At 41.0% G+C, this 13,250-nt stretch overlaps 1 protein-coding gene across 1 annotated transcript; it reads right to left on the bottom strand.

The window, feature by feature from the left end:
* Window positions 1-3,103: 3,103 nt before the first annotated feature.
* On the bottom strand, window positions 3,104-7,646 carry LOC139950130 (uncharacterized). Its single transcript, XM_071948756.1, has 4 exons — window positions 6,991-7,646; window positions 6,113-6,308; window positions 5,242-5,333; window positions 3,104-4,770 (listed from the first exon to the last, which is right to left on the bottom strand). Exons 1-4 carry the CDS (start codon window positions 7,109-7,111, stop codon window positions 3,104-3,106), a joined length of 2,076 nt encoding a protein of 691 aa, XP_071804857.1. The 5' UTR covers window positions 7,112-7,646.
* Between the last annotated feature and the right edge of the window lie 5,604 nt (window positions 7,647-13,250).

Genomic DNA, 13,250 nt, shown 5'->3' on the forward strand with positions numbered 1-13,250 from the left:
GTTACATAAGAGTGGACTAACCACTAGGACCTGGTTGTTAATATTTTCATGTCTAAAAGATCAGTACTGCTTCAGACCTCTATATTAAAGTCGGATACTTTTTATGATACAATAATTACTAACAAAACGTCATTTTACTAGCGATCTTTGTAGCCATCTAGAGATCTTCAGGCAAATAAGTAGTCTTGGTGCAAGACGTTTCTCGTTTCCCTTTCACGCACACCGCGGCCAATTCACCGACAGCGCGCGCACACCGACTCCCCACTCACCGTTTCTTAGGTGAGTCGGTGCGCGCGCTGTCGGTGAATTGGCCGCGGTGTGCGTGAAAGGGAAACGAGAAACGTCTTGCACCAAGACTAGCAAATAAGCAGAACACCAACATCTTATTGACATTATACCAAAGAGCTATAACAGCTCATTATTCCCCATCATAACACAAAACTGTGGATTAAATCTCTACTTCCAAGCTACATATAAAATAAATAATTACAAAATCCACAGGAAAAAAATTGGAAATGAAGGTAACTTTATTCAATGATGATAGTCTAAAAATAGAACTTATTTCCTTCATTGGTTTCCTTACAGGAAAACAAAAAAAGAAGAAAAAAAAAACAAGAAAGAAAGAAATAGAAACACAAAAAAAGCAAATAGACTTAGAGAGTTAATATTTATAGTGGTTAGATTTAAAGCTTTAAAAATACAACCAAAGTAAAACAAAATTGTTTGATTAATTATGGCTATAACTCAGTCGGTAGAGCGCCGGTGTAGCAAGAGATTCTGCTTTTCCGAAAGCGCCCTCTTTTTAAAGGCAGTGGACACTATTGGTAACTACTCAAAATAATTATTATCATAAAACCTTTCTTGATTACGAGTAATGGGGAGAGGTTGATAGTATAAAACTTTGTGAGAAGCAGCTCCCTCTGAAGTGACGTAGGCTGCGAGAAAGAAGTAATTTTCCGCGAATTTGATTTCGAGACCTCAAGTTTAGAACTTGAGGTCTCGAAATCAAGCATCTGAAAGCACACAACTTCGTGTGACAATGGTGGGTTTTTTTTCATTATTATCTCGCAACTTCGACGACCGATTGAGCTCAAATTTTCACAGGTTTGTAATTTATGCATATGTTGAGATACACTAACTGTGAAGACTATAATCTTTGACAATTACCAATAGTGTCCACTGTCTTTAAAGGAACACGTTAGATCGGACGAGTCGGTCTTTCAAAAGCGTTTAGAACCGTTTGTTATAAAATGCATACGGTTGGAAAAATGTTTTAAACGTAGAACACAATGATCCACACAAATTTGCCTCGAAATTGCGTGGTTTTCCTTTTGCTTTGCGAACTAACACGGTCGGTCAAAAATTTGACTCCCATAAATGGCCGACCGTGTTAGTCGACGAGGTAAAAGGAAAACCACGCATTTCGAGGCATATTTTTGTGTGGATCATTGTATTCTGCTTTTTAAACATCTTTCCAACCATATTCATTTTATAACAAACGGTTACAAACGCTTTTCAAAGACCAACTCGATCATCTATCATTCAGCGCAATGTTAAAAATTAATTTTCCGTATAATGGGTCCAAGACGATCTTGTGAAAAGGTATCGTAAAAACAATATATGCGTAATATGCTTTTCATATTTTAGTTTTGGTGAAGGACTTCTCACGTTTTGGGATCACGAAGAGACACGTATTTTTGACTAATATTACTGAGACAATAATATTGGCCAATTATTTCAAGAAATTAGTCAACGAAGAGGTTAAACTTGTACAGAGTCATAAAAAGAGAGAGGAAAATGAAAATTAGACATAAGTGGATCTTATGTGAGATTTTCTAACATCACACGGCCCGACGGCTACTTCAAGGTGAGTGCTACAATCGACCCAAATCAACTGTCACAAGGGACACATTGTCATCTTCTCCTGGGGCTGAAACAGAGTAATACCCCCTTCACGGTCCGTATAAGGTTGTAGGCATGGCTATTACCCAGTAGGAGCCTGGCTGGTAGAGCAGAATGCTACCTTAAAGGAACACATTGCCTTGGATCGGTCGAGTTGGTCTTTGAAAAGCGTTTGTAACCGTTTTTTATAAAATGCATATGGGTAGAAAGATGTTGTAAAAGTAGAATAAAATGATCCACACAAACATGCCTCAAAATTGCGTGGTTTTCCTTTTACCTCGTCGACTAACACGTCGGCCATTTATGGGGGTCAAAATGTTGACTCCCATAAATGGCCGACCGTGTTAGTTCGCACAGTAGAAGGAAAACCACGCAATTTGGAGGCAAACTTGTGTGGATCATTGTATTCTACTTTTAAAACATCTTCCCAACCATACGCATTATATAAAAAACGGTTACAAACGCTTTTGTTTTGACCAACTCGTCCGATCCAAGGCAACGTGTTCCTTTAAGTTTACAACTCAAGGGCACAAGTGTCATGGATTAGAACCAGGGGCCAATTTCATAGAGCTGCTTAAGCAGAAAATTTGCTTAAGCACGAAAATAGCTCGCTTACTTTACACATGTTACTGGCCAAAATTTCATGGCATATACATTGGTTGTATTTAGCTGTTGTTTACTTAGCATAACAATTGAGTGGAGTCTTCTTGGCCGGTAAACTGATTGTATTAAGCCAGGATTTTTTTGCTTAAGCAGCTCTATGAAATTGGGCCCAGAACTCTGCTGCTGACAACACCTGAGCTTGGGTCCGGTATTAAACTAGACAGCTCGGCCATGACACACTGCATGATCATCATCGGTAGAACAGATTCTAAGACGAAAGTTGAGGCAGAATGTTTTTGTTCTGCATCTTCACTTATCTGAACTTTCCTAACATTATGCCACCTAACGTAATTCATTTGATAACAATATATTCTGATAAAACAAAGAAAGCACATAAATGTATTTTGATAACACAAAGAAAGCACATTACCAAAAAGATACTCACACAGTAACATGATAATTAAATAAGTTAATAGAAGTAGAAAACAAGACAGAAAATTGCACAACATTTTCAAAAGGTAGCCCGAAAAAGCTAATAACTTAAACTCATTTCCATGTGGGTCTTTAACAGTGTTAAATTCACGTCAGAGAACATTTTTCATTGTTTGGTTTGGTTCTTCTTTTTGCTCCGGGGCTGTCTGGTACCTTGACTCCGATTCGAGTGTTCTGCGCAATTTGCGCTCCAAGCTACTTTAGGAATCTTGGTCCGTTTTTTAACAGACGGTAAAGGATGTGGTTGGTCACAATTTTGGATCCCGTCATAATCTGCCGATGACGTCGTGGATTCAAATGATGACGACGATGAGCGCTCAGTGTTTCGGTTGAAGCTACTGCGCATGTTGGACTCGTTCACACAATCCGTTTCAAAACTAAGGAATTTAGCGCGAACTGGTTTATTGTTGCGATGACTGTTGACTAGTATAGATCTCTTGTGACTGCAAACCGTCTGCTCCATGCATGCATACCGTGTCTTCTCTTCTTGTTGATAGTCTTTCGTCTTCACAGCTTTCTTGGTTCGTCGTCCACCGCGATCGGAACGAAGACGTCTCTTATGGGTAACAGTGTGCCTTTTCGAGGTTCGATTCTTGCGTGTGGACTCCACGCTAAGCTGCCTGTTCGCCCACTGTCGAGTAACAGTTAGAGGGGTCAGACGGCAATTTCGTAGGGGTACCCTCTGCGCCCATTGATCACCCCCACGAGCGACCCACGGCGGTAATGGCTCGTCAGGAATGTTACCCTCATTATCGGAGGGTAACCGGGGCGAGGAGTACCTTGCCCCACCTTCTACGTCACTCTCCTCATCTGCATATTCAACGACGTATTCACGCGGGCGCGCAGAGGAGGATTCCGGTTGGGTCTTCAATCCGCGGACGGAGTTACTTTGAAATAAACGGTCCTTGTAATCAGATTGGGATGAAGAGGAAAACACACTTGACGGGCAGTCTCCTGGCAGGATCATGTCAGGAGGGGTGCTCAGTGAAGGAAGTCCCTCTCGATTTGAAGACGAATCACGGTGGGCAAGCTCACTGTCGTGCAGATCACTGTCTGGATTATGGAGACTGAAGATCTTCATGTTTAACATCCTCTGTCTAGCAGAGCGCCCTCTCCGGCCGTTAAGGTTGGCGGCGAATACGATGGTGGAGCGCCGATAGTCCACTCGTCCCCTGCAGAACAGTCGTATGACGAGTTTACGGAGTGTTTTCCGCATCCGTCTGTTAAGGAGGCAGTACACGTATGGGTTGATAACGGTACTCATGAAGGCAATGAATGTCACCACAGTTATCTCCCAGTGGTGTACACCGTACGGGTCTACCAGGAGGTTATCAGAGTACGTGAACTCCTCCTGTTTATGCCATGCTGATCTCGTATTGGGATCAAATTGAGCATAGTTCCAAATGTGCACCGTCACGTACGTTGTCCAGCAGCAGAAGAAGGTCCCGAAGACCACGAGGATGGTCTTAGTGGCCCGTGTGCGGTGGCGCGGCGGACGCCAAAACTGGGCCCGACCGCCTCTTCGCCTGTCGGAGCTTGTTTCGGAGTCTCCCCCACGGGAGGGTATAAAACCCACCCGTCTTGATTGAGATCTGGCGGCCTTGAAGATACGGAAGTTACAGTAGGAGGTGATGAGGAGGGGAACGAGGAAGCCTAGACTAAGGACTATGGAGGAATAGACCGGGGAACAAGTCCAGTCGGTTGTGCAATGGTGGGAGGCTGGCAGGAATCGGTACAGACCCACGCCAAAGGTCGGCAGCAGAGAGATGACAGCTATGGGAATTCAAAATAGAGAAAGAGTAAGATTTATAGGTGGTCATCATTATTGGTCTTAAAATACAAACATGAATGAACATGAAAATCTGCAGTTGTTGATTATAACATTTTCAGGCGCTTTATACGGTTGTTTTTAGGCTACTCCGTTACACAGCATGCCAAATGGTGTACAAGGTGCCGAGGCGCAATATGCTGCATGCTAAGGAACATCGGGGCGAACCCCATCTCTTTACGATAAGTGCACTGGGTTATTTTACGTGCGTTACACAACACACGGGACCTACGGATTAACGTCCCATCCGAAGGATGCATCATTTAAAGTGTCACGACTCTCGATCCCACACTCTGCTGAAAAAAAACAGCAGAGCTTGAGTCCGGTGCTCTTATCCACACGGCAACGACACGCCAATTGTAAATGAGAATCTCTAATTGGGCATTCTTCTTGATAGCTACAACCAAAAATCTCACCTGCAATGAGCCACGTAAAGGTAATCATGACCTTTGCCCTTAGTTGCGTCATGACAGTCTGGTAGTCCAACGCGTATAATATTGTGCAATACCTGTAAAGGAAACAAAACATACGATTCATACAAAGGTATCAAGATACCGGGCCTGATTTAATGGTTCTGCTTACCGCCACATGCGCTTACGATCACCATTCGCCGAGTTTCGGCACAATAAATGGCGCTCGCAAAGCAAACTTCTAAAGCGCGGAATTCACTGATTCTGTGGCGATGATTATTTGCGTAGAGCACACGGATACATTTTAGGGCCTAGCTGCGAATTCACCATGCTGACACAGTGTTCTCTATTTTAACGTGATTTTTGAAGCTTTAAATGATCTGAGTTGATCATAAAGTAGTAAAACTTGCGGTATGTATACAACTTGTTTGGGGAAAAGTGTTGGTTTTAAGTGTTATCGACGTTTCGAAATACTCTACTTGTCTTCAGGAAACGCAGAGTATACTGTTCGAAAAGTTTAGACCATACGTCCGGTTCTCCTCAGATGCAACACTTCGCTTGTAAAAAAAATGTAAAGGCGCATGCCTACATGTATTAATTTTAGGAGTATTTTTAGCATTACCAAGGATACCCTGCCTTTCAGTAATGTTTTGAACAAAATGGCCGATGTGAAACACAATTTATAAAATCTTGCTTAATTTGGGGTTGAACTAAGACTGAAAAGTAGGAGACGTGCCGGGACTCTTCGAACTGAGCCCTATTTTGGCGGTCTCCCTATTTTGCCAAAGTTCGGCGGTGCCAGTCAGAATTGAATGGGAATTGAAATACATGTTACTGAAATGTCATATTATACTGATTAATTATAAGGACACTTTACCTGTCAATGGAAACACATGCCACTGAGAGCGTGGACGCCAATCGAAGGGTCTGACTGATAAATGCTGTCACTTGACATACGATGTCCCCTAGAAGCCATCTTTCTGGGTCTCCTGATACCAAAGTAGTGAGAGCGAATGGCATCTCGAGAAGGCCTTTTAGGAGATCCGTAGCTGCTAAGTTCATCATGAGCATTGCTTCAGGGAGAAAAGGGGAAACCTTCGTATTAAGTTTTACGGTGTTGGGAATTTAATATTTAAAAGTGAAATGTTGGCGTGGTATCTTTTAGGAAAACATAACACATAAGTTATCATTAATGTTTTACGTGCGTTACACAACACACGGGACCAACGGCTCTACGTCCCATCCGAAGGACGAAGCACCATGGTTGAGTGACTTAAAAAAACAGGCGTGTCACGACTTGGACTCAAACCCACATTCTGCTGATTAGAAATACCAGAGCTTGAATCCGCTGCACGCTCTTTACACAACAGGTGAAAATGTATATCTTCTTTGCGGTAAACATCATGAGCCAATTTCATAGAGCTGCTTAAGCACAAATTGCTTATTAAGTACGAACATAGCTTGCTTATTTTGCAAGAGCCATGTTACTGGCCAAAACTCCATACGATATACATTGCTTGTGACTGTTATTGAGGTGATGTTTATCTTAGCATAACAGTTAGATGGAGTCTTGGCCGGTAATCTGATATTACTATAAGTAAGGATTTTTTTAGCAGAATCAAATATTGTGTTTCAGCAGCTCTATGAAATTGTGTGTGTCTATCTTGCCATTTAGAGTTTGTTCTTTAGAGAACTGTCTTGCTATATATTCTACTACCGCGGAGTAAATTTCTAATTTCGGCAGACTTGACTTACCTGTTATTGGTTCACTCTTGAACGTGTCGTACGTTACCCAACAGACGCCCGAACTCCCAATTACTGCCAATATAATCATTACTCCAAGTATAATGGACTCGAAAACAATCTCAATATCCATTATTAGAGTTTGTTTATGGACCGGTCCAATATAAAATAATAAGTATATTGGCTGGTCCAATGATCGTGTAAATTAGCTGGTATGTGGCTAAAATAACCACGTCCAATCAGCTAATAGCAATACATATCCAGCAGTTGGGCATTATAGTGACGCTTATCAACGTTGGATGGGTCAGATATATTAGCACTGATGTACAAAGGTCCAATATCAGATCTATACAGGTCCAAATATAAGATGCATACACGAGTCAATAAGATCTGCAACGTACCAGGCGTAACACATACATACGTGGTGACAGCACAATACGTCTTCAATTTGCCCAACGTTCACCAGATTCAACGCGTACCAGATTTAGCGCCACACACTTGTCTAGTCTTGACGTCGGACTAGCACCCACTTCACTTTCTCACCAATAGAAGATCAACCTTCCCAAGATTCAACGCGTCGCGTACAAGATTCCGCGTCACACTTGTCCAGTTATACAAGTTGACGTTGGACTAGCGCCCACTTCACCCTTTCACCAATAGAAGATCAACGTTCGTCAGATTCAACGCGTACAAGATTCAGCGTCGATGAAGACAAATGCATTAAAAGAATGTTGTTTCACACCGAAAACGCACTTGTGTGTTCTAATGTGACTTTCTTACTGTAAAATTCAGTGGGTTTTTCAGTTACATAAACAAATATTCTCCAGTGCAGCAGCATTACGCAACATCAACTACATCTCACGAAAGTCTTGTGTTTTTGAAGATGCATGTTTTGTTGACAAACACCAAGACCGGTCTCCAGTCTTCTGTAATCTAAATCTTTCTCTGCTCACAGTTTCTTTTGCGTTAAATCTCACACTAAACTTCTAACATAGAGTCAAAGAGCGCATCCAAGACAAAAACAACTATTCGTTTAGTCTAATCATCATCGTATCCACCCACCCACAAACACGGCTCTAACTAGACTATACATCCGACCTCGAATATAGACTTGGACAAGTCGTTTGTGACTCTCTTTCTCCGCGTCCTCGACTCCCTCACCGCGATTCCCGCGACACTGGTGGTATCCTCGCGAGACTGCTAGCCCCCGCGAGACTACTGCGGTCCCATTTGGTGGGTAGTATGACGTCGGCAACCAGCAGTTCGCACGAGAGCAGTGATCTCGCGAGAGCAGTATCCGATCACGCTAACCCGAATCATACGCCCACACCACCACGACTTGATATCTCACTGCGGTAGACTATTAACGACTTGTTTACAAGTCTAACCTTGTTGAGGCTTTAAGCGGCAGCGTGACTGCCCACGTGCAGTTTTTTAATGAGGAGGGAAAATTTTAATTGAGAAGCCTTCTTTTAATACACATGGATGTTGGGTTTCCTCGATATCTAAAGTTAGCTTCATTATCATCAGGGCCCGGACTTGAAGGTTTCGTTAAGACACATCATTAGAAGCTGAGTTTGTTAATTGAACCTTCTGGCCGTACTTAAAACTGACTCGAGTACACTTCGGCCTACTTGTCTTTATTTTAAAGGCAGTGGACACTATTGGTAATTACTCAAAATAATTATTAGCATAAAACCTTTCTTGGTGACGAGTAGTGGGGATAGGTTGATGGTATAAAACATCGTGCGAAACGGCTCCCTCTGAAGTGCCATTAGTTTTCGAGAAAGAAGTAATTTTCCACGAATTTGATTTCGAAACCTCAGATTTAGAACTTGAGGTCTCGAAATCAACCATCTAAACGCACACAAATTCGAGTGACAAGGGTGTTTTTTCTTTCATTATTATCTCACAAGTTCGATGACCGATTGAGCTCAAATTTTCACAGGTTTGTTATTTTATACATATGTTGAGAAACACCAACTGTGAAGGCTAGTCTTTGACAATTACCAATAGTGTCAACTGCCTTTAAAACATAGCTAACAAGGGAAAAATAAATACTTAAAGATGGATGACCGCGGCCCAGTTGAGGGAGTTCATGAGCTTGGCTTATTGTACTTGCCTTGTGGACATTATTATTCAAAATCAAGCATCTGAAAGCACACAACTTTGTGTGAAAAAGGTGTTTTTTCTTTCATTATTATCTCGCAACTTCGACAAATCCAGACGCGCACCGGGCGTACGGGTGTTGAGCACCGCGCGCCACTGCCACGGTGTACATGTGTCTAGTTTTGTGCACAAAGACATGAGGAAATCATGTTTCTTTTCACTCTTTATGGAAATTAAATTAACAACAACAACAACGACAACGACACTGACAACGACACTGACAACGACAACGACAACGACAACGACACTGACAGCAACACTGACAGCGACAGCGACAGCGACAGCGACAGCGACAGCGACAGCGACAGCGACAGCGACAGCGACAGCGACAGCGACAGCGACAGCGACAGCGACAGCGACAGCGACAGCGACAGCGACAACAACAACAACAACATGTATTTTATTCTGCACAAGGCTGAACCATATTGTGACAACTAATTAAGCTGCATAAAGGCCCGGCCGGCTGGAAGACCATCATTCATCATAATAATATGGTATTTGAATGGGGTCGCAGAGGGGACATTACAAAATAATTATATAAACCTTGGTTAATTCGTACTCATTATTAAAGGGGTTAGCTACTTTTTGTAGGACACAAAACACAAATATCCGTAGATTTACATTAAACTTACACGGTTTAAAGGCAGTGGATACTATTGGTAAATGTCAAAGACTAGCCTTCACAGTTGGTGTATCTCAACATATGCATAAAATAACAAACCTGTGAAAATTTGAGCTCAATCGGTCATCGAACTTGCGAGATAACTATGAAAGAAAAAACACCCTTGTCACAAGAAGTTGTGTGCTTCCAGATGCTTGATTTCGAGACCTCAAGTTCTAAATCTGAGGTCTCGAAATCAAACTCGTTTCTCACAATGTTTTATACCATGAACCTCTCCCCATTACTCGTCACAAAAAAAGGTTTTATGCTAATAATTAATTTGAGTAATTACCAATAGTGTCCACTGCCTTTTAAAGATAATGATGGCAGAAAGCTATCATTATTACTTACTGAGGTGTGCTGTAGTTTTATAGAGAAATAAGTAAAGCGATTACAGGAAGAGAATTTTTTTGTCTCGATGCGACGAATATTATTGTAGAATACACCGGATTTACGTGACTCTCTTTAAAACATTGCTCTGTGCTTTACAACTTGACGACTAATGAGGCTGAAACTTCCACAGGTAATTTTGTATTCGGTAAACATCTTCATTAACAGTGAGTAAGAATGACCCAAAACTTGATCTAACGGTATCAAAACCAGATATCAAAACCCTTTGGGAAGGTTTACGTTCGGTTACTTTCTAAAATAATGGCAACACAACTTAATAATGTTGTTTTTTACCCATATACCGATGTGTGTTAGCACTGTATACTCAGTACTCACACACATCTGTGCTATGGATAAAAAGCCAAAATTAAAGGAACACGTTGCCTTGAATCGGACGAGTTGGTCAAAACGAAAGCGTTTGTAACCGTTTTTTATAAAATGCATATCGTTGGAAAGATGTTTTAAAAGTAGAATACAATGATCCACACAAGTTTGCCTCGAAATTGCGTGGTTTTCCTTCTACTGTGCGAACTATCACGGTCGGCCATTTATGGGAGTCAAAATGTTGACCCCCATAAATGGCCGACGTGTTAGTCGACAAGGTAAAAGGAAAACCACGCAATTTTGAGGCAGGTTTGTGTGGATCATTGTGTTCTACTTTGACAACATCTTTCTACCCATATGCATTTAATAAAAAACGGTTACAAACGCTTTTCAAAGACCAACTCGACCGATCCAAGGCAACGTGTTCCTTTAAGTTTATTTGTCCCCGATGCATACTAATTTAAATCTTACAACTTACTTAGTTGAAAGAAGGCCTACAGCAGCATTTGATAGTATAAGGCATATTGAGAATGATTTCACTTCGATGTGATGTGGTTATGGAAATAATATCAGCTTGTATGCCCCCAAATTTGAATCGGATGAAAGCTACTGTCAGAACGTTTCTCAGAGTGTCTATTCCAGTTATTGAATATTCTTCCTGTGTGGAAATATCCCCGCCATACTTTCGGCAATATCTACTTTGAAAAAAATCGCCATCACCTTTTGAAATGAAATTTTCACACAATTAGTTTGATTGTATACATTTCTCAAGGTTCCAAAAACCTTAAGTATACATTCCTTTAAAGATAATGGACACTATTGGTAATTGTCAAAGACCAGTCTTCTCCCTTGGTGTATCTCAACATATGCATAAAATGACAAACCTGTTGAGCTCAATCGGTCGTTTAAGTTGCGATATAATAATGGATTTGAGTCCCAATCCTTAGAAACTCAGAGGCCGTGCCCGAACTGTGGCTACATACGGCTACGACTGTTACTATTAAGGGTGTTGCTAAGGGGATGCGATATCTCAACGCATGATGACGCGGGAATCTAGCCGTAGCCCTAGCTATAGCCGTAAATTCGGACACGGTCTAACAATTACACCAAATTCTGCGGATGGGACGTAAAGACTTGGTCCAGTGTGTTGTGCAATGCGCTTAAAAGAATCCTAATTACACCGGCTGCTGAGTGCGCCAACATCTTGTTAAGTAAAATAATTAATAAACTTCAAAACCTGTCTGAAAATAAATAATGATAAGCGATTTAAGATGCCCGTAGATAAGCGATATAAAAATAGTTATTATAAACAAATTATTATACTTCTAAAATGTAAAATGATTTGGGGTGAAAAGAACCGTTGGTTTCAACTCATCGTATTTCCACCATGCAAAGTTTCAAATCATACTTAAGCAAATTATTATACTTCTGAAATGTAAAATGTGTGTGTGATCTACCGCCCAGAACCACAGCCCTTTTCGAAATCACAGCTGGCAGTATGACTCGACTGTGGCTTGGTCCCCATCCGAAGGTACTTGGTCTAACCAATAAGCTAGGACATCTGACGAGGATCCTATGTAGCGCCCTCTTTCGTCCCTATTCGCGACTTTCGGTACCGACAAACCTTTTCGAAACCCGAGAGTCATTATGATGCACTGTTAATGGCCAAACGCAAAACTATATAAAAACAGAGACTAAGCTACTCATTTAGATATGCTTTCGCATGTTTGTTCCTAGTTTCATCTTACAAAGCATTTTTGCAACTTTTAATGTTTTGCCACCTCAGGTGGTACCAATAATTGGTCTGGACCATGGACTCACTCTACCTCCATGGACTCACCAACAGAAGCCATACTTTGGAAAAGAGGCCCTAAACAAAATCAATTTGATTTGACACCTTGACTTTTTAAAAATTCAGACTTTGGTTTTCACTTTGCTTATTGTCCCATTGCAGCATTTGTTTGTTTGCTAGACGAGCATTCAGTGTGTACTTGTTTGATGAGCTTAATTATCATTACCCGAGAGAACTCATCAAATTTCCAACGAAATGTCTGTTTTGAACTTTAAGTTCTCGATTGGTAATGATCAATGATAATAATTGTCAATACCAGTATTTGATCACTTTGTGTATCCCAATGCATAAAATAACAAACCTGTGAAAATTTAGGCTCATTGGGCATCAAATTTGCAAGAGAATAATGGCAGAAAAACACCCTTGTTACGTGATATTACTTTATGTGCTTTCAGATGCATTAAAAAGGCTTCAGCTGAAGTATTTTATTATCTGACTGAGAAATTTACCTCTTTCACAAAAGAAACGTTTTTCAGAGGGAGCCGTTTCTCAAAATGTTTTATACTAACCAACAGCTTTCCATTGCTCATTTTTATAGTAATAACTAAGTTCTCCTGGCCCAAAAATGTTCTGTAGGCAAGCATTTTGACAGGGTGCCAAAAGCATCCCAAATCTCCAAGCATGCCATGATGAGTTGGGCTTTTAAAAATGGTAAAGTTTCAACCACTTAATTTTCATTCAAACCACTCAGAACTAGCAGGCCTAATTATACGCAATTAAAACTATGTCTTGAGCATTCTTGTGTCCATAGTGTTTCTCATAATTATTTCCATTACAACGCAAATAGGTTTAATTTTCTTCAATAGTTCGATTAGCATTTTAATTGATTTTACCATTCTAAACTTTCAATGAAAACGTGTTAGGAAATGTATAGAA

This window comes from Asterias amurensis, chromosome 17 (assembly GCF_032118995.1).
Source record: "Asterias amurensis chromosome 17, ASM3211899v1".
Classification (NCBI taxonomy): domain Eukaryota; kingdom Metazoa; phylum Echinodermata; class Asteroidea; order Forcipulatida; family Asteriidae; genus Asterias; species Asterias amurensis.